At 38.3% G+C, this 19,078-nt stretch overlaps 2 protein-coding genes across 4 annotated transcripts in view; one reads left to right on the top strand and one right to left on the bottom strand.

Annotated features, from left to right (window-relative positions):
- The first annotated feature begins 2,038 nt into the window (after positions 1-2,038).
- The window catches only part of LOC149162355 (alpha-soluble NSF attachment protein 2-like), a 196,457-nt gene continuing 179,417 nt past the window's right edge, over positions 2,039-19,078 (top strand). Inside the window, exons 1-3 of one of the 3 annotated variants that reach the window (XM_089437231.1) lie at positions 2,039-2,173; positions 2,386-2,469; positions 2,836-3,035. In XM_089437231.1, the coding sequence (XP_089293357.1) occupies positions 2,891-3,035 (145 nt within the window). In that variant the 5' untranslated portion in view covers positions 2,039-2,173; positions 2,386-2,469; positions 2,836-2,890. The other 2 variants (XR_016261925.1, XM_089437230.1) reach the window with 2 other exon arrangements.
- On the bottom strand, positions 11,505-13,310 carry LOC149162356 (uncharacterized). The gene is made up of 2 exons (XM_089435675.1): positions 12,124-13,310; positions 11,505-11,960 (listed from the first exon to the last, which is right to left on the bottom strand). The coding sequence occupies exons 1-2, from the start codon at positions 12,500-12,502 to the stop codon at positions 11,818-11,820; spliced, it is 522 nt and encodes a 173-aa protein (XP_089291801.1). The 5' UTR covers positions 12,503-13,310; the 3' UTR covers positions 11,505-11,817.

Raw genomic sequence — 19,078 nt, 5'->3', positions numbered from 1 at the left:
CATAGTCATCAACCAAAAGCATACATAGAGGTCAATATCTCTTGGAGAGCCAAAATTATTATTGCTCAATTAAGGAATAATTCTCATCAACTCTGTTGTGAAACAGGGCGCTGGAAAAGGCCAAAGGAAGTGTGGGAGGAAAGAGTATGCATTTTTTGTTCTTCCGGAAAAGTGGAAACAACAAAAACATTTCATTTTAGAGTGTGAGGCCTTCAAAGGCAACAGGAAAAGTTATGCAGATATGCTGACAGCTAGCACTAGGGATAATCTATTTAGCGAGGGGTTTGTCGAGAAGCTGAGAGCATTTATTTTGAAGCTTCACAGAAAAGGGCTGAATACATCAAGCAGATGTAGAAGCAATCTGTCCCATATGCTATCTTTAGCCTCGTGGACGTTAAAAATAATTTCTTTCTTTCTTGTGGTCTTTCTATTTTTACTGCCCATGTATTAACTATTAACTGTTTTGCTTTCTACATATTCTCCGAGTATGGGGGAGATGTTGTCAGGTAAGGTTACATTTAAAAAACAACAAAACAATACTTACATTAATACACTAAAAATAATAATAACTAATAAATTATGTTGGCCATAAGTAAAATACTTCAATTTCTATCTCGAATTTACATCAATTTTATATAAAGATATAAAAGTAATTGAAAGTAACAAAAATTCTACTTACTTTCTTTAGAGTTGACATAAAATAAAATTATTGATATTGCATGATTTTTAATTCACTTTATATGCAATATTTTGAACAAAAATATATTAATAACAAAAATGCATTTTAGTGTTAGCTATAAGTAAAATATTTCAGTGTCCATTTAAAGAAAAATAAAGTAATTGAAATTAAAAAATTTATTATAATTTCACTTCCTTGCAAGTGAAATTTATTTCATTAAATTCTCAAGATAAAGTTGATATATAAAATTTTAAAAATATTAAGAATAAAGAAAAATTTAATGTGAGTTATACATTAAATATATCTATATGAGTATAGTACTATAGAGTAAAATATTTTAACATCAAACATATATATAGAAGAAGAGAGTGAGTAAAATATTTTAACATCAAACATATATAAAGAGAAAGAGTGAATGAATTCTTATTCATGTTCTAATTCCAAATATGAGGGAGATTTGTAATTTTTTTAATATTTAATCTAGATTTGATTTATAACATCTAAAAAAATATTATTAATAAAAATAATTAAATGTATGTATATAGGAAAAATATTTAATGTGTCTATATACATATAATGAGAGAGGGAGTTTAGTGTGTTGCTTAAAACCATCATGGATCCATTTAACTTCGGATTTACGAGTTGAGAGGAATCAAATCTCTCGAGGTGAAAACATTTCCTCAAGTTTTGCACTTAAAAAGAGGTTTTCATCTTGACAAAGAGTTAAGAAGAATCAAATCTCTAAGGTGTAAACCCTTCCTTAAGTTCTATATTCAAAAAGTCCTCAAGTTTTGCACTCAAAAAAAAGTTTGCATCTTGAGAGAGATTAAGAAGAATCAAATCTCTAAGGTGTAAATCTTTCCTTAAGTTCTACATACAAAAAGAAGTCTGCATCTTGAGAGATTTGATCCTCTAACCCCTTGATAAATAGATCTATACTCATTTATCTCAATAAAAAATCAATTAATTTTATTCTTTCCTTAAAAAAAAGGAGTGTCTATGGAGGTGGAGGAATTGCGTGGACGACCAAAAGTGGTCAGAATCCTGGCAAAAAAATAAAAAAAAATCTTGTAGACACTGTGTTTGAATCATGCTTTTGATGGTGGAAATAGATTCAACACCATCAACAACTTCTAAAACACCTAAAATTATGAATTTTAACAACTTTTACTTAGATTTATAAAAATTCTTAGTAGATTTTTTCAAAATATAATCGAAATTTCCATAACTTCCCTAACAAAAAAACATAATTGCTCCATATTTGGAGAGTGACGTCTTCAAATAATCTTAAAACATACACATAATTATTATTATATAAAAAGCTAAAAAAAGTTCAAATAAAAATAAAACACAATTAAACATTTCATTTACATTTCGAGTTTACTGCGCAAAAAACCGTGGAGCCTCCATGAAGCCAAAATTGTGACAGTGTGGAAGGAAGTTCGAGCTTGGTGCCAAATTGCGAGACTTTTCTGGGGAAGGCTCGCCTAAGAGGTAAGTGAGAGTTCAATTTATGAATTAGGTCCAATTTTGGTAGAGAGGGGTACTGGGGAAATTCGACAAATTTAAGTGGATAGTTCTTATTGGTTAAGAACCATGGGCTAATTTGAAGGCGGTAATATTGTATATATATTGCCACATGGAAAGAACACCGAGGCTACTCACGAGGTAGACAAAGAATTTTACCTTAAAGAATTTATTTGCAGAGAATTTAAAGAATTTCACTTCAACTGCTACATATGCTACATAATTGTAGAGAATTTCGCCTCAACAACTCTACATAATTGCAGGTAAGTCTTATTTTTAGTTTAAAATGTTTTTGGTTAGTTGAATCCGAAGATTCTTAATGTTTTTGGGTTTTCTAGAGTTTTTAGTCACGCAGGGCGCAGTTCTTGTGCTCCTTGTTCTGTGAATAGATTCAGATATGAATGATCTGTTGAATAGTCTGCGTGTCAAGTTTTCCATGTAAAGCCTGAGTAAATGCTCGATTTCTTATCTACGATGTATAAGTTTTATGTCAAGGTCCTTCACGTAGCCATTCTATTGTCCTGCTTGGCCCGCGGAGGACAGAAACATGTTCTTTGTATGCTTGGATAATTGAAGAATGCTTTGATGAAAATAATTTTGTGCGATTTGTTTCATACAATTGTTTATAGGACCAAGGAGGTCAAACAGAACTTATTGCAGCTTGTTTAGGACAAAATAAGTCATATGGCAGAACAAGAAGCCAAGGGATCCGAGTTTGAGAGGAAAGCAGACAAAAAGATAGAAGGATGGTCGATTTTTGGTTCTAAATATGATGATGCTGCAGAGTTATATGAGAAGGCTGGCAATTCCTACAAGCTTGCAAAATCTTGTAAGTTGCACTTTTCTTTGATGTTCAGTTTCCTGTGTAGATTACTGAAAAATTACATGATATCAAATAAACATCAAGAACTACTTTTGATTCTGATCGTCTCTGTTAACCAGTAAATATATCCTGCCGGGGGAAAATAACCGGAAGCAGAAATGGATGACTGGTTAGAGTCAGTCATCTGACATTATTAGAATTGAACAGGGAATTAATCCAATGTTTTAAGGAACTTGTGAACTGCGGTCTATGTATGCAATGTCCACACGCATACATATATCTTAATTATATGAAGGTGCCCAAATAGTAAAAATTATTATGAAAATTAAATTATAAATTTAAAAACGCCATAGACTCAACATGCACACTTTTAACAAGGCCTGTATTAAACCACTGGTTCAACAGCTTACAGCCCAGATGGTTTTCTATTCCCTTTCTAGGGAAGAACACCCTAATCTACATTGTACTGTAATATTCATCTTTTGTTCATTTTTGAAGTGAGGACGTACTAATTTGACCAGTGGTGCATGCATACATACATATAGAAAACTAGTTTGCTCCTCTCGAACAATCAGTGAGGTCACTCTATGCATACAAGTGTAAGAGCTTTAGCCAGAATCTTATTAGGAGACATTGAGAAGGATAATGGGCCTCCATCCTCCAATATAATCAGGAGAAGCATTTTTAGGAATCAACTGAATAACCCCTTTGTTAAGAGAGCCTGTTAAGTTATTCAAATAAGTATCCTCTTTAGCCATGTGGCATAGGTCATCTTTGACTATATCCCATGTTGCTTTGTAAGGCTCACAAGGCAATCCATCAATGCCAGGATACTTACCATTATAGAGGACAGGGCTGCAATGAGTTCTAACTTGGAAAGTGCATAATGCAATCGATCTCAATCTACCATATTGACCTTCATGGGGATTGTTTGATAACAGGCTCACTTGTCTACCAAAACAGAATTTGAAATCTGATAAAGAGAAAGATGTGTGCTTAATCTTGGAAGTCTACTCCTCCAATGATTTATCTTCCTGATGAAATCTCAAAAATGCTCAATAGAGATTTTGTATTTTAGAAAATCAAGGTAGATTTGGAGTCTATGTCTCCTTCATCAATCCACTAGATACTAGCAGTATATTCCTCGTCTATTCGGACTATAGTTTCCCACTTCGTTGCATCCGCTTGGAGCATGATATTATGAAAATCCTCGTCCAAGAATGTACAAGCCTCTTCTAGTTGCCGTTGAGCAATCTTCAACTCCCATCTCCTCTTGCGAGCAATCATTCAACCCCAACCTTGCATGAATTTAATTGTATGACAGAGGGACTCATCCCACCAAATCATCCACCCTTTGTCCCCTTGTGGTTGATTGGAAAGATTCCCAATTTGATGAACTAGCAATTTGAAATCTGAGGATTTCAGATGAAAGACATTCAACTCGAAGAGGAAAAAGGGAGCCAAATCATCTTGATACTCTAAAGAGATGGCTGTATAAATGGGCAAGTGATTTGGTCATGTCCATCAAAACATCAATGGGCAGAGTTAAACCATAAATGACATTGCCATAACTACCATCCCTATTTCTAGATCACTCAACCACATAAAAATCCTCATCAATGATCCATTTGGTAGCTAGGAGAGATAAAGTGTAATGTACCCAACCCCTAACTATCCTTTGAGGGATGGGGTCTATAAATTTTTACAAACTTTTAAACTTGAGTAGGGAATTTATCAGGAGTTAACTCTCCTTAATGACTGTAACAATTTGGTCTCCATTTCATATAGTAATTTGGATCCTTGCCCCTTGTGGATTTCTTATTAATGCTTAATTTGCACCTTTAACCCATTGCTCGAATGAATTATTGCCCCCTGTGCATGAGTTCTAAATTCGAAAATATTATTGTGATGCGATGGCTCACATTTGATTAATCTTCTAAGTTCTAAGGCTTTGCAACCCGTTCAACAAAGTTTACTATAAAAAGTGGATTCCCATTCGATACACGTCTTCTCTTCTTAGTGGCCCTAGCAAAAGAAGAATCTTGTGCAACGAGAATCTTCTCTCTCTCTCTCTCTCTTGTCTTTTATTGCCCAAAAGGTTTCTTCTTCCATGATGTTAGTTTTTGGTAGCAGTCGACATGTGTTCTAGTCTCTATGATGTCTACGAGGCTAAGGAACACATTTTTTCCAATACCTAGAAAAGGTTTTGCGAGAAACACCTCAATTAGATTAATTAGCCAATAATTAATTATGTTCATAAGTTTAACGTAGGAAAATTGGTTAATTAAATTAGATTAATTGAGGAAAATCGATTTTGCTCTAGAGACTTCTGGAAAATTCATTTGATGGGATCAAGATGACCTTGGCCATTGATTGTGATTAAATCGTGGCCGTCGTGGCCGTTGGTTGCTCAATGACAAATTATAAGAGTAAGTCGATGGGGCCTTGGAGAACACACAATAGAGACACTCAGTGGTGCGATTTGCAGTGAGAGCAAGGGCGCAGAGGGAGACACCAGTAGTGGGGTTTCAACAGAGAATTTGGTATAAGATTTCCAGAGAAATTCTCCATAGATTTTCCACTCATTTTAAGGAGGAAAGGAGGCCGAATTAGCTAATGCGCACTACCAGTTTATCCAGTGCGAGTTGTAGAGGCTACAAATTGATTTCTGGTGCTGGAGTTAGCTACCGAAGGAGGTGCGAGTGGGGCTTCAGAGAGGAGCAAGAGGTAGTGTGGTTACCAAAACAATTTTCCGTAGGTTGAAAGAATTTCCCAGGTAGGCAGTGCGCGTTTTCTAGTCACCAGTGCGAGCAACAGGAGGCGTGAATAGGTAGAGGGAGGTTGAGTTGTTTTTGCAAAAGGAAAATTGATTTTCCAGTGGAGGAAATTGTATGCCGGAGCTTTGCCAGTGAGAGGCAAGCAGTGGTTGTATTTCTCAAATTGCTGAAGAATTAATTAATAGTATAAACCCTCATCTGCAGACTGGTTTTCCCCACATTGGGGTTTTTCCAGGGACTATTGTCCAAAAATCTTGGTGTCATATATTTTGTGTGTGTGTGCATTATTTCTTAGTTCCTGTATTTATTTGTGAAAATTGTAGTAGTGAATTAATCGTTATTTGCCGAATTAATTTCTGAAGACAAATAAATTGCATAAGTTAGAAGATTAAATTCCAGTTATTGCAATTAAGGAAATTTCACATGGTATCAGAGCATATCTAAGCACAAAGGGTTTGCAGGAGTAAATCAGTGCAAGGCACAGGGAGCAAAAGTTGAGGTTTTCAACCTAGTTCAATTTCTTTAGTTATTCTTCACATTATTTGAGTTTTGTAGATTTCCATAGATAGTCGTAGTAGGATTGAGGGAACAGGACAAGTTGGATGGAGCCTCCAACTTTGGCGTTTGGAAAGCCAGGATGTCATTCCTTTTGGATGAGTATGTGGAAAATGTGATTGCCTTATCGACAGATACACAACAACGGACTACCTGTAAAAGGGAGAATGACAAAACGAAGAGGATGATTCTTGACAGAGCCAAGGACCACATTGTTCCACATATCACAGAGAAAGGCACAATGAAAGAGATGTGGGACGCCATAGTAAAACCGTACCAAGATCCTTCAGAGAACAAAAAGATGATTATCAAAGAGAGGCCGAGGACCTTTAAGGAGCATAAGGGTGAATACGTGACTTCTTATCTCACCAGAGTTCGACTTGACAAAGATGAATTGGCTATAGTAGGAGACAAGCCACGTGACGACAAGTTGGTGTGTATAGCACTGAATGGGTTTTCCAGGGAATGGAGTATGTTTATCCAAGTAATTTTTGGGCGAGTCAAACTTCTAGATTGGGATCGCCTATGGAGTGATTTCACTCAAGAGGAGCTTAGGCTCAACTTGGAATAACATCGATAGTAGCGACAAGGTATCGAAGGTGGAGAAGGAGCAGGAAAATGCTGCCCTAGTTGGAAAGGGAAGGTCAAAGAAGGGTCCGGGGAAAAGGCTCAAAAGGAGAGAAGAAGAAAAAGGGCCTATCAAAGGTCAAGTGTTTTGGTTGCAGTCAACATGGACAGTATGTCAGCCACAGTCCTAACCGAAAGAAGGACAAGAAGGGGAAGCAGACAACAACTTCAATGGACATTGAAGACTTGTCTTCTCAGTTGGAAGATGGATTTGCTCTCATAGCTTGCCTCTTTAGCTCCACATCCATAGGAGTTTGGTACATAAACAATGGATTGTCAGCACATATGACAGGGGTTAGAGACTATTTCGCTAGTTACAGGGAAGAGGAGATGGACTTCCAGATACATGTGGGAAACAAAATGAAGTGTACTTTAGTTGGGAGAGGTACCATCAACATTCAGAGGGAGTCAAGCAAGAACATGAGTGTTACAGATGTGCTGCATGTGCTAGGTTTGGGTATGAACTTGATTACAGTTTCTGCACTACAGGATAAGGGGTGCAATGTCTACTTTGTGGGGCAAAAGGTGTTCATTAAACACCAGAGTTAGAAGAAGGTCAATTGGATTGGGGTTCGAAGCGACAACTTGTACAAGTTGCAGTTCGATTCTCCAAAGGCACTGATCTACAATAGTAGTAGCTGTAGAGACTTGGGAGAGCTATGGCATAGGAGTAGGGACACTTACGTCATGGAGCACTCAAATTCCTTAGGGAGACCATGACAGGAATTCTAGAATTGAGCATGAAACACAATGATATGTGCAGGGGGTGTGTACTTGGGAAGCTTGCAAAGGCAACATTCCTAGGGAGTGACAATAGAGCCAGTGGTGTGTTATAGTTAGTACACTTAGATATTTATGGCCCGGTGTCCACCAGATCTCTCAATGGTTACAAGTATTTAATGACCTTCATAGATGACTTCTCCAGGAAAACCTAGATCTATTTGTTGAAGACAAAGGGCAAGGTCTTCAGTTGCTTCCAAGAGTTTAAGGCTCTTGTGGAGAATATGACAGGCAAAAAGATCAAGGTGCTTTGTACATATAATGGAGGCAAGTACACTGATAAATTCTTTATAGGGTTTTGTGCAAAGGAGAGCATCAAGAGAGAGTGGACAACTCCATTCAAACCACAACAAAATGGGGTTGTAGAGCGGAAGGACAAAATGATTGTTGGGGCAACAAAGGTGATGTTATATGACTAGGATATGCCTAGGTTTTGATGGGTAGAGGCATGTAGCATGAAAGTGTACATACAAAATAGGGTCCTGTTGATGGTGCTGGTTACTGCCAACATATAGGGGATCTCCTCGATATGAGGTCCCAATTAGACCTCACAATGCTTGGTGTAGTAGTCCCATTCGGAATAGGGCCCAATTGTCGTTTACTTAAAGATTTGCCTTGGCTTAAGCAGTTAGCACAAGAGAGAAGCGCAGAAGTGCTTTTGAATGAGCAAGAAAGTGTGCCTTGTGAAATGTTCAATTGTAGATGTATTAGGGTTCTTTCATTGCGAGGGAGGAAAAGTGAGCCTCTAAAAGAGAAGTAATAATACTAATCTAATGGAGACACGCACACACAAATGAGAAAGAATCGTTGGACATCAAGCGAAATAGTTCACATAGATGCCACGATCATTAAATCATCACAACACATTTCCAATAAGTTAAGCACCAAAGTCACCAAAATAGTTCAATTACTTTAGTACATATGAAAGCAAACATAAACTACAAACATTAGAAGAATAGTCTTAAAACATCTACGATTCATGCATGAAAATGTGCTAGTTGAAAGGTTTCAAGTATTAAGCAAAAGTTCCAAGATACATAAGTACAATGAACATCACTAGCTCCAATAGTGGAGCGTTAGAGCCACTACTTGCTCCCCAAAAGTACTATCTCTATCTCTCTAATGCCTTATGGGAGAAGCCAAGGTTAAAAGTCCTTTGCTTGAGTAATGAGGATCCTTTTATAACTTGAGGCATGACCTTTCACATCCTCATGACTCTTGACTTTCCAACTTCTAATGACCTTTGGACTTCTATAACCTTTGGACTTCCAAATGACTTTTGGAATTACATATGACTCTTGGAATTACATGTCTTTTGGACTTATATACATGGCTCTTTTGTCCATACATGACTCTTGGACTTCCACTTCTTTGTCTTTACAATAATTACATGATTACATCATAACTTCCACATCATCATGTGATGAGGACATGACAAGTCACTATCGTTGATGATTGAGACTTGTAGTGACTGATGACATGGACTTTTTTCATTGTGTCACATGGTTGCCACTCATGTCTTTGCTCTTGCATGCAACTTTCGATTGTTGATTTCTTCACCCTCCAAAGGGTCTTTGATCTTATGGAGTCTTTAGGGGTGCTTCGATCATCAAGACTTCAATGTGTTCTTTGTTCTTAAATGCTTCCTTTGTCTGCCTTCTTTGCCCGATCTTCTTCATGCATCCTTGCCATGTTGTTCCCGATGTTGGAAAATCAAGGATATTATATTAGGGTTTGATTCTCCTTTCTTGATAATTACTTGTGAGTGTGTTGGCTTCTTTTACTTCTTTATTATCTTATCTTTCATCAAGCAATTATACATATATGAAGATCACAAAACAAGAAACACAAGATGCAGGCACATGCCAGGGCAAAACCCAGTCAAGATAATTCTCCCTTTCAATAGTATTCTTTGAGACTCTTTACCCTAGACCAAGACTAAACTTTCCCTCCACACCATGTCAGCCTCCAAGATCTTTGACCCCTTCCAACAACTTCGACTAGGCAATAGCTTCCGGCAACATGCAACTTACGGAAACAACGAAATCTTAGGAGACTTCTATCTCCCAACCCAGACCATGAAACAGAGAGAGAGGCACCCAAAGTTCCATTTTCTTCTTCCCTAGAGACCCCCCCAAACTCATATTTCTTTCGTCCTCCGGGCAACATACTTCTCATTTCTCTAGCTCTTCTTGAGATATCGAACTTACTTGAGAGAGTGCTCCAAATGACTTCGACCTCCTTGAATATATAGGCTTTTGGTGGGTCGAATGGGGGCCCTTAGGCCGACTTGATCTTCCTTAGGCCAACATGATGTGTAGGACACATAATTCATATTTGACTTGATACAAAACCTTTTTACATGATTCTAAAGCCCAAGAAGGGTCTCTTCGAATATACAATGACTCTATAAACTTAATATTAATCCTAGGAGTCCACAATGGGGACTTTGACTAATATAATGATGACCCAAGCATGAAACCCATGCTTTAATAAGTCATTGTTACAATAATACAAATTCTTTCCTTTATTCTTTTGACAAGTACATTACATAATGACTCAAGTACATTATTGAAGACCAAACATAGTTACTTATTCCAACACTTCCTCTTAACTAGGGAGGTATTCATAATGTACAAATACAATGGAAGTTCTCAAACTATATGAAAACATGAAGAATTTTTAGGCAACACAATGCCATGGACTAAATTCTTGACCAGAGCAATCTATCCAACCAGTCACTCAACAATTTAGGCACCACAATGCCATGGTCTAGATTCCTGACTAGGGCAACCTATCCAGTTGGGACTAAGGTGGAATCAAGCTTTCAGCCCCTCTAGGTACCATTAGGATTACTTGCTAACCACCAACCCAAGCATACAGGTGTGTATCCAAAACAGAGCTCAATAAACAACATGACCTTTTCAATTTCAGGATTCTAGACATCAACACAAAGTGTCGGCTTGATGCCTCCCCAGGCAATGCTTCACTCGCGAAGCCCCAACTAATCTCTTCCAATTCCTTATCATCAATACAATCACCAATATCTACCAAACCCAACAGGTTCCTTAGATATTCAAACTTCTTATTAGGAAGAGCCTTTGTCAAAATGTTTGCTACCTGTTCATTTGTTGGAACATACTCTAACTTCACGATCCTATCCTGCACCATAAAGTGGAACTTGTTATTGACATGTTTCGTCCTCGAATGAAACACAAGATCTCCAAACATCTTGATACAACTTTGATTATCACAATTAATCACAGTAGGACCCAAAGACTTCTCGAACAAATCTGTCAGAAGCTTCCTTAACTAAACAACCTCTTTTCCTACATCCAATGTTACCAGACACGGAATCGGCAATAAATCGGCGAGGCAAAAGAGCGAAAGTTTTAATCGGATCGGGAAAAAATCGGCAAATTCATTAAATAAAAATATACACATATATTGAATTAAAAAAACCATTTTTCATTAATATTGGGTAAAGGTATGTCCAAACAATGCATAATATCAATAGATGTCCAAAATATCATGAATAAATAAGTATCTCATATATGTTATGAGTCCACACATGATCCAAAGCACTGAGTCTTGAGTCCTTAGAAGCATATGCTTCTAAAAGTTTACAAAAAAGTTAAAAACTGCATACTAATCAGAAAAAAATCAGCAACTAAGAGTCTAAGACTCTTAAGAGTGAGAACTAGAAGCGATTCCTCCCGCTACTTCGCTTGCTTGACTCTCAAAGTTCTCCAAGTCATGAAGGCTGAAAAGAGGAGGCTCATCTAATTGAACCCATTCTGCCGCATTTGTAGCTTGCAAATCTAACTCTTCAAGGTCGATTGGTGAATGATCAATACCTGTCATTATCATGAGACATTGAAATGTGAATTAAAATTTCACTTTGAAGTTTGAACTTTAAACTTTTAAAGTACGAACTAGATTATGAAACCTTCAAATTCAAGCTCTCGAATCTCACCTTGTATTTGTTTGTTGCGAAGTCGTAGATTGTAATGGACAAATACAAGGTCATTCAAGCGCTTTTGTGTCAATCAGTTGCGCTTCTTAGAATGTATTTTCTCAAACATGCTCCAGTTGCGTTCACAACCTGAAGCACTGCATGCTTGGTTTAAGATTCGAATGGCAAATCTCTTCAAATCTGGCGTATCACTACCAAAGTTTTGCCACCAAAGACCTAGCAAGTGGTAAGGGTTTGTGAGTAGAAGACTAGAAGTACCAAATTAGTAAATAGTAAAAACTTAAAAAGAAAAGAAAATTTAATAAAACATTTAACATACAAAATAAAGTTTAAACTTTAAACAAATTTAATGAATTGATGAAGCCTTCAAGCTGGGTACCTGGCAACATCTTTGACCTTTGTCTTATAGCACTGGTATAGGCAAACAATTTAGATGGTGTCCTATAATCTTGTAGTTGGGAAAAGACACGACTTTGTTGTTCTGGATCAGGGAAGCACCTTTCCAAGCATGTCATAAGTCCTCTGCCAACCTCCCCATCCTCATTAAATTTGCTCTTATCATAAAAATATTGTGGGTTTAAGAAGTACCCAGCAGCATGTAAGGGGGAATGCAATTGCCTATCCCAACGTGCATCTATAATGTCCCAAAGAGGCATATACTTTGTCTCATCATCCCCATATCTTCTTTTGATGGCCTCCTTTGCGAGATCCATCGCCTCATAAATGTAACACATAGCGGGTTTGTCACCATCAACCATCCTGAAAGTTCAAGCATTCAAATTTAAAGAAATATGAAACATTGTAAATAAAAAGAAGCTTGAAATGAAATTTAAAAAATGAAAAAGTTAAAAGACTAAAAGTACCTGAGAACTCTAACAAGGGACTCCGTCACAGCAATAATCTCTTCAGCATCTTTCCAGAAGCCATCATTAAACACAAGTGCAGCAATTTCGATGCCTTCAGGGGTCTTGGAATGTTTAGATCCCATCCACTCAGGTCCCAAGAACATCCTCTTCAGATTTATCTTTTGCTCAACCACAGATTGCAAAGATATGAAATTTGTTGCAAATCTAGTCACTGCAGGTCGAACAATTTCTTTACCTTCAGTGTATATTCTCATAGTGTTTAGGACAATAGTGTGGTTGTATAGGTATTTGGTTATGGATTTTGCCTTCTCCACAACCTCATGTATCCAATGAAGCTTACCAATGTCCTCAAGCATTAAATCTATGCAATGGGCAGCACAAGAGGTCCAAAAAATAGTGGGGTGCCTCATCTCAAAAAGTCTACCAGCAGCCATATAATTCGCTGCATTATCGGTGACAATTTGTACAACATTTTCTTCTCCCACTTCTTGAACGACTTCCTCCATCATTTCACAGATAAGTTGGGCAGTCTTAACCTTATCTGAAGCATCCACTGACTTGAGAAACATTGTGCCTGCGGGACAAGATACAAGGAAATTTATTAAAGTTCTATTCCTCTGATTTGTCCATCCATCACTCATGATGGTGCACCCTGTTTCTACCCATAATGAACGAAACTCAGCTAGCACAAGCATGACATCTTCAACACTCTCTAACAACATATCTGTCCTAAGGCTCTCTGATGTAGGGGCTTTGAACCCTGGACCTGCAGCAGCAATTGCATCAATCATAGCTTGCCAATAAGGACTTCTGGCACAGTGGAAAGGTATGTCAGAATAGTACCAAAAGTTAGCAATGGCCTTCCTTGCCTGACTATGGATATTTTTTTTCCAACCAGTGCCATCCAAGGTAGGTTGGGAACCGGGTTTTGTGCGGGGAGCAAAAAAGGCGTTTATGTTTCCACCTCCAGTGTTCAAGGAAGGAGTTGAAGGACTGGCATGGCTTTGAGTTTGACTTGGCCTTGGAGGCATGTGTGGAAAACTTGGGAACGGCATTGAGGATTCAACAGATTGAGGTGACATGGGGCTAGTGGCAGAAAAAGTATCAACTCCAACATTTCCTATTTCAGCAGTTTGCTTTGCTTTCTTGGCATTATGCTGCTCTAACATTTCAAGGGCCAAGGCTGCTTGGTATTGGACATTCTCGTCAACGGTGCCGCAAATACCTATATCATGGCCAGGTATTTTTGCAAGGTGGAACTTGAATCTATAAATGCCTCCACTGCATTCCTTTTTGCAAAATTTACAAAGGAGCGTGGATTTTCCGGGAATCTTGTCACAATAAGCCCAAGCAAAGTCCCGCTCTCTCGGCATTGTTGTTGCTTTGAACTTGTGTTTAATTTGTGGCTTCTGTTAAGATTTGGAGTCCGGCTTCTATTTAATTTGTGGCTCCTGTGAAAGACAACAAAAAATCAAATTTAAAAATCATCCAAAAACTTAAAATATTAAAACATGTGCCAAAAACTTACATATTAATTCACTTCTGATTCGAAAACGTTTTCCATATACACTCTGCAAGGGCATAATAATATAGCCTAGCCAGTCTGTAAAGTTGGAATATCTCCTTCAACAAATCATAACACAAGATGATAGGGCTAGTACTGTACTCCAATCTGTAGGAATATCTCCTTCCACTGTATATGTGTGTTCCATGAAAGTTTGGCCTCAGCTAGACCTGTATGGCAGCTCTGCAGTAAGAAATACAGCAGGAACTATGTCTCAGCCTTTATTAAAACTGAAGCCATGTTAGTGCATAATTGCTGGATTAGTATTATTTCAACCATGATTAGTGCACACTGACATGAGACCAAATCCAGAAGTTACAGGCATTCTGCAAAAACAAACTAGCAAGGCTGAAAATCTAAGGTCGTTGAATCTGGAAGCATCACTAACTCTTTAGCAACAGATTATTAATGCATGAGATTAGCTACTGGATTTAGGCAGTCTATCATTATGAACATCGTATGCCTGACGTGACAATGATAACTTAGTTGACTTAAGCTGGAAATGACAAGAAATTCTCAGACGCAATGGCAGACTAAATGATCTCATGTCAGATCTGGATATGAATCTCTATCATAGCTGGATCCAAACTGTGCCCTGGCTGGATCCTAGATGGATCCAGTTACAGATCCGTATTACTGGTTGGATCCTAGGCATATCTGGATCTGCAGATCCTGGAACCTACCCAAACAGATACAGTAACTTAGCAAAAATACTTAAAACAGCATATGTATGTCGTTACAACAAACATGTATAAGGGATCACATGCAGGATGCACTGTTTGTATAGATTGTAATATAGGAAAAGTCAACTCAGAGCACAGCAGTCGCAGAGACAGAATCTTTGACCAGATCACAAAATTATACCAAAATTAACCAGAGTTCCTCACTGAGAATAGAAGTATGTAGAATCTAATACCGAAATCCATCCACTTCTATTGTGGCATAGCTTCAAATTACGAGATCAAAATTATACTATCAACCAATCATAATACGAGATGATGTGGAGGAATATTACGGCATAGAAAAGAACATTACAGTACTGCTTAATTTTAGCTAAGTGTCTGAGGCCAACTCAGACAACGATGCCTCAACTACTGTGATCAATCTCAATGACGGAATGCAGCAACGCTGCAACACAGTTTGGTAACTATATATGTTGGATGGATAGATGGCATAAGTTGATATTCATGTGTGAGATGTTAGTAATGAAATGGACCACTGTACAGGAATGCAGTGGCTCGGGCTCACGCAGGTTACCTCGTCTTCAAGGCTGAAGGCGGCTCGGGCTCACGCAGGTTCAGCAATCCGCCCGTGCATACGTAACCATTCCGGCGTCGTCGAAGACTCGAATCTCTGCGTCGATAGTGAAACTCACGTAGCCACTCAGCGATCCGGCGGCGTCGAAGACTGAATCTCTGCGTCGATAGCGAAACTGTGAAACCCGAAATACCTCGGCCCCGATACTAATCCGAAACCCGAAATACGCTTTACCCGCCATAATCCGAAACCCGAAAAAAATAAAACTGGCGGGACTCGCCAAAAAAACGCAGAACCGGCGATTTATTCAGAATCGCGAGTCAAACTCGCGTTGACCACGATTCAAAATCGGTCAACGCGAGTTGACTCGGAAAGTTTTCGATCGGATCGTTTAGCCGCCGAGCCGATTTAAACTCGCGATTTTGCCGATTAAACGGCGATTCCTGTTTCACTGCCTACATCACATGCAACCACATATTCTGCCTCGACACTACTCTCCTACTCATCCATGAGATCATAGCAGCTCCCAGAGTAAAGCATCCTCCGGTAGTGCTCCTTCCATTGGTCTCACTGCCACCCCAATCAGAGTCTGTGAAGCCAATTAGCTTGACTTCCTTACCATCATACTTTAGGCAACGATGTATAGTGCCACGAGGATGCCTCAATATATGTTTGGCAGCTATCCAGTGATCATGACAAGGTTCCAACCGAAACTGACTAAGAATGTTCATTGCAAAACATATATCTGGCCTAGTATTTACCAGATACATCAGGGAACCCACCAACTAACGATATGAGGTAGGATCCATGAGACTCGAGTTGGAGCTCCTCAACTTCTTGAGGTTGGTGATCATAGGAGTGACCATCGGCTTGGAGTCCATCATCCCAAATTTTTGCAATAACTTGATGATGTACTTTCCTTGCCCCAAATATATCTCCCCAAGTCTCTGCCATACTTATAGATCTAGGTAGTAATGCATCAGTCCTAGATCCTTCATCTCAAATTCAATTGCCAACATCTTCTTGCATTCTTGAATTCTTCGTTCTACACCGGTGATGAATAGATCATCCACATATAGTAGAATAATGACAGGCTTATTATTCACGACCTTGATATATAGATTCGGATCAACAATACTCTTCACGAACCCAATCCTGAGAAGATATGCATCCATTCTTACATACCATGCCTTTGGTGCTTGTTTCAAGCCATATAGGCCTTCTTGAGTTTGCAAACATGAGAGTCCCTGCTATTCACTTCAAATCCTTCAGGTTGTTTGATGTACACTTCCTTATGAATGGTCCCATTTAGAAATGTGGTCTTAACATCCATTTGATGGATATTCCACCCCATTGTAGTAGCTGGTGAAACCAACAATCTAATGGTAGTGTACCTTGCAGTAGGTGCAAATGTTTCTTCATAGTCAATGCCTTCCTTTTGAGATAAACCCCTTGCAGTGAGAATTTGTGAATCAAACAATCTTTTTCAAAGCTTACCAACGGCTGAGGAAATGAAAGGTGAGGAGTTATCTTTGGCTGTTGAGTTAAGCACAACTCTTGATGAACCACATGAAAAACACTTGAGCTCAGATGTAAGTGTTCAAGAGCTATCTTTTCCAGCTTTGGATGGAGAATTGACACTGCTTGAGGTCAATAGAAAGGAGAACAAAGATAATACTACAGTTGCTGCAAAATTTAGGAAAGGTGACTCTTATCAGCTCAAAGAAGTTCCACATGATATGGAGCTACCTTAGTTATTTAGTGGCATTTGCAGAGAAGCAGTGGCTATGTGTGAACAATTTCCCTCTTTTGCTAGTGAATTTAAAGTTGAGGAAGTATTATATGGTGTTGCAAAAAAAGGTAATGCTAATTTGAGGGACAAGCCTATGAATATAGTTCATAATACTATCGAAATGAATGAGAGTACCTGTCCTATTACCAATCATCAGGCTGTAGCCACAACCTCCAATGGTGTTGGAATCAAGAGGGTTGGTAGCAAGAAGAAGAAGAGGAAGGAAAATTTGGCCAAAGCTGATGCTTCTAGTTCAACTGGTGATTTGTATAATGCATACAAGGCACCAGAAGAAAAGTAGAAAGATCTAAGTTATCCAGATGCATCTACTGCAGCTAATCCCGTTGTTAATGAAAAATCCTTTGTCAATGACTCTGAGAAGGAAAGTTAGAAGAAACTAGATGATTGGGAAGATGTAGCTGAATTTCCTACCCAAAACAAAGTGATAGAAGAATGTGCCACGATATCTACTAATGCAAAGCAAATGGTTGTACCAAAGGCAAGATGCCTGGAAGATAGAAAGTACACAAGGGATTTCTTGTTGACATTTAAGGATCAGTTTAGAAAATTACCTGTTGAGTTAGTTCAATCTGACATAATGGAAATACTCAGCCCTTCTAGATTTATGAGCCATATGGGCGAAATGCAGACATCACCAAACCTTGGAAGGGCTCTTGATTGGCAGCTTAGTGGGAATGTTTGACCTGAACACCTTGGAAACAATTTAGGAGCTGAGGGTAAATGGAACAAATCAAGTGGAAGTTTTCCACAAGGGAAGGACATTTGGGTGGAAGTAATCCCTGGGGGGCCTACTAGTGGGTTTCGACTCGAGTAAGGTATGAATCCAAGACTCTCGAGGAATGTGCGTGGAGCACCAATGAATGCATTTATTGCCTCTCCTAATCCTGGTGGTCCTTTGACACAAATGCATGTTCCTCCAGGTGGCTTTCCAAGGAATACTTTTGATGCTGATAGGTGGCAATGAGCTCTTGCTTCCTCCCATAAGGGCTTGTTTTCATCTCCACGTAATAATTTTCCTGCAATGCACAAGGCAGAGAACAAGTATACAGTTGGTAAAGTTTCCCATGATGTCCAGCTTGATCTTAACCTTCCCGGTTTTTCACGGAAATTACTCGAGCTTCTGCAGTCTATGGTGCAACATAGCTCAAACTCCAGGCCCTTCGCTGCTGAAATAGTCAGAAATGAAATATTTAACGCTGTTCGGTTATTATACGAAATGAGAGGGAATTTCTCCAATTCATGTCAACAACATCTCGATGTACACCGAATTACGCATCCGTTGTTTGAACCGACCCATTGTGTCGTTGGCCTACTCCGACACACTTTTGCCCAACAGTCCAATACACGCTGCCGGGTGTCATATTGTTTCCATTCAGGGTCCAATAAATCATCCGCTGGGGCGATGTTCATGACATTACATTTGGCTATGTTTATTAGGTCATTCAATCACAAGGCGTAAGGTTAATTGCATGAGTTATAAAAATTACATTAAGTAATAAAAATTATATAATTACATATATAATTATATATATTATGTTTAAAATTATATATATATTAGTTATATAATTATTTAATAAAAAAATAATTTCAAAACAAAATAATAATAATAAAAAAATGGAACAACTCTAATCCCAAGGTGGTACTGTCGACGATTACACATGCCGAAATGACGCAGGCAAGTGAAGAAATTACTAGCGATTAAGCTTTGAGGACAAAGCTTTTTGAAGGAAGGGGCAATGTTACGAATACAATTTATATAAAAATAGAATAAATATAAATGAATGAATAGTAAATCATAATTATAGTTAATTAGTGAATAATTAATGAAGGGACA

This window comes from Pinus tabuliformis, chromosome 5_2 (genome assembly GCF_031772625.1).
Source record: "Pinus tabuliformis cultivar Carrire ecotype Pingquan chromosome 5_2, CPIR1, whole genome shotgun sequence".
Taxonomy (NCBI): domain Eukaryota; kingdom Viridiplantae; phylum Streptophyta; class Pinopsida; order Pinales; family Pinaceae; genus Pinus; species Pinus tabuliformis.
This window is presented reverse-complemented; position numbering and strand designations above follow the sequence as displayed.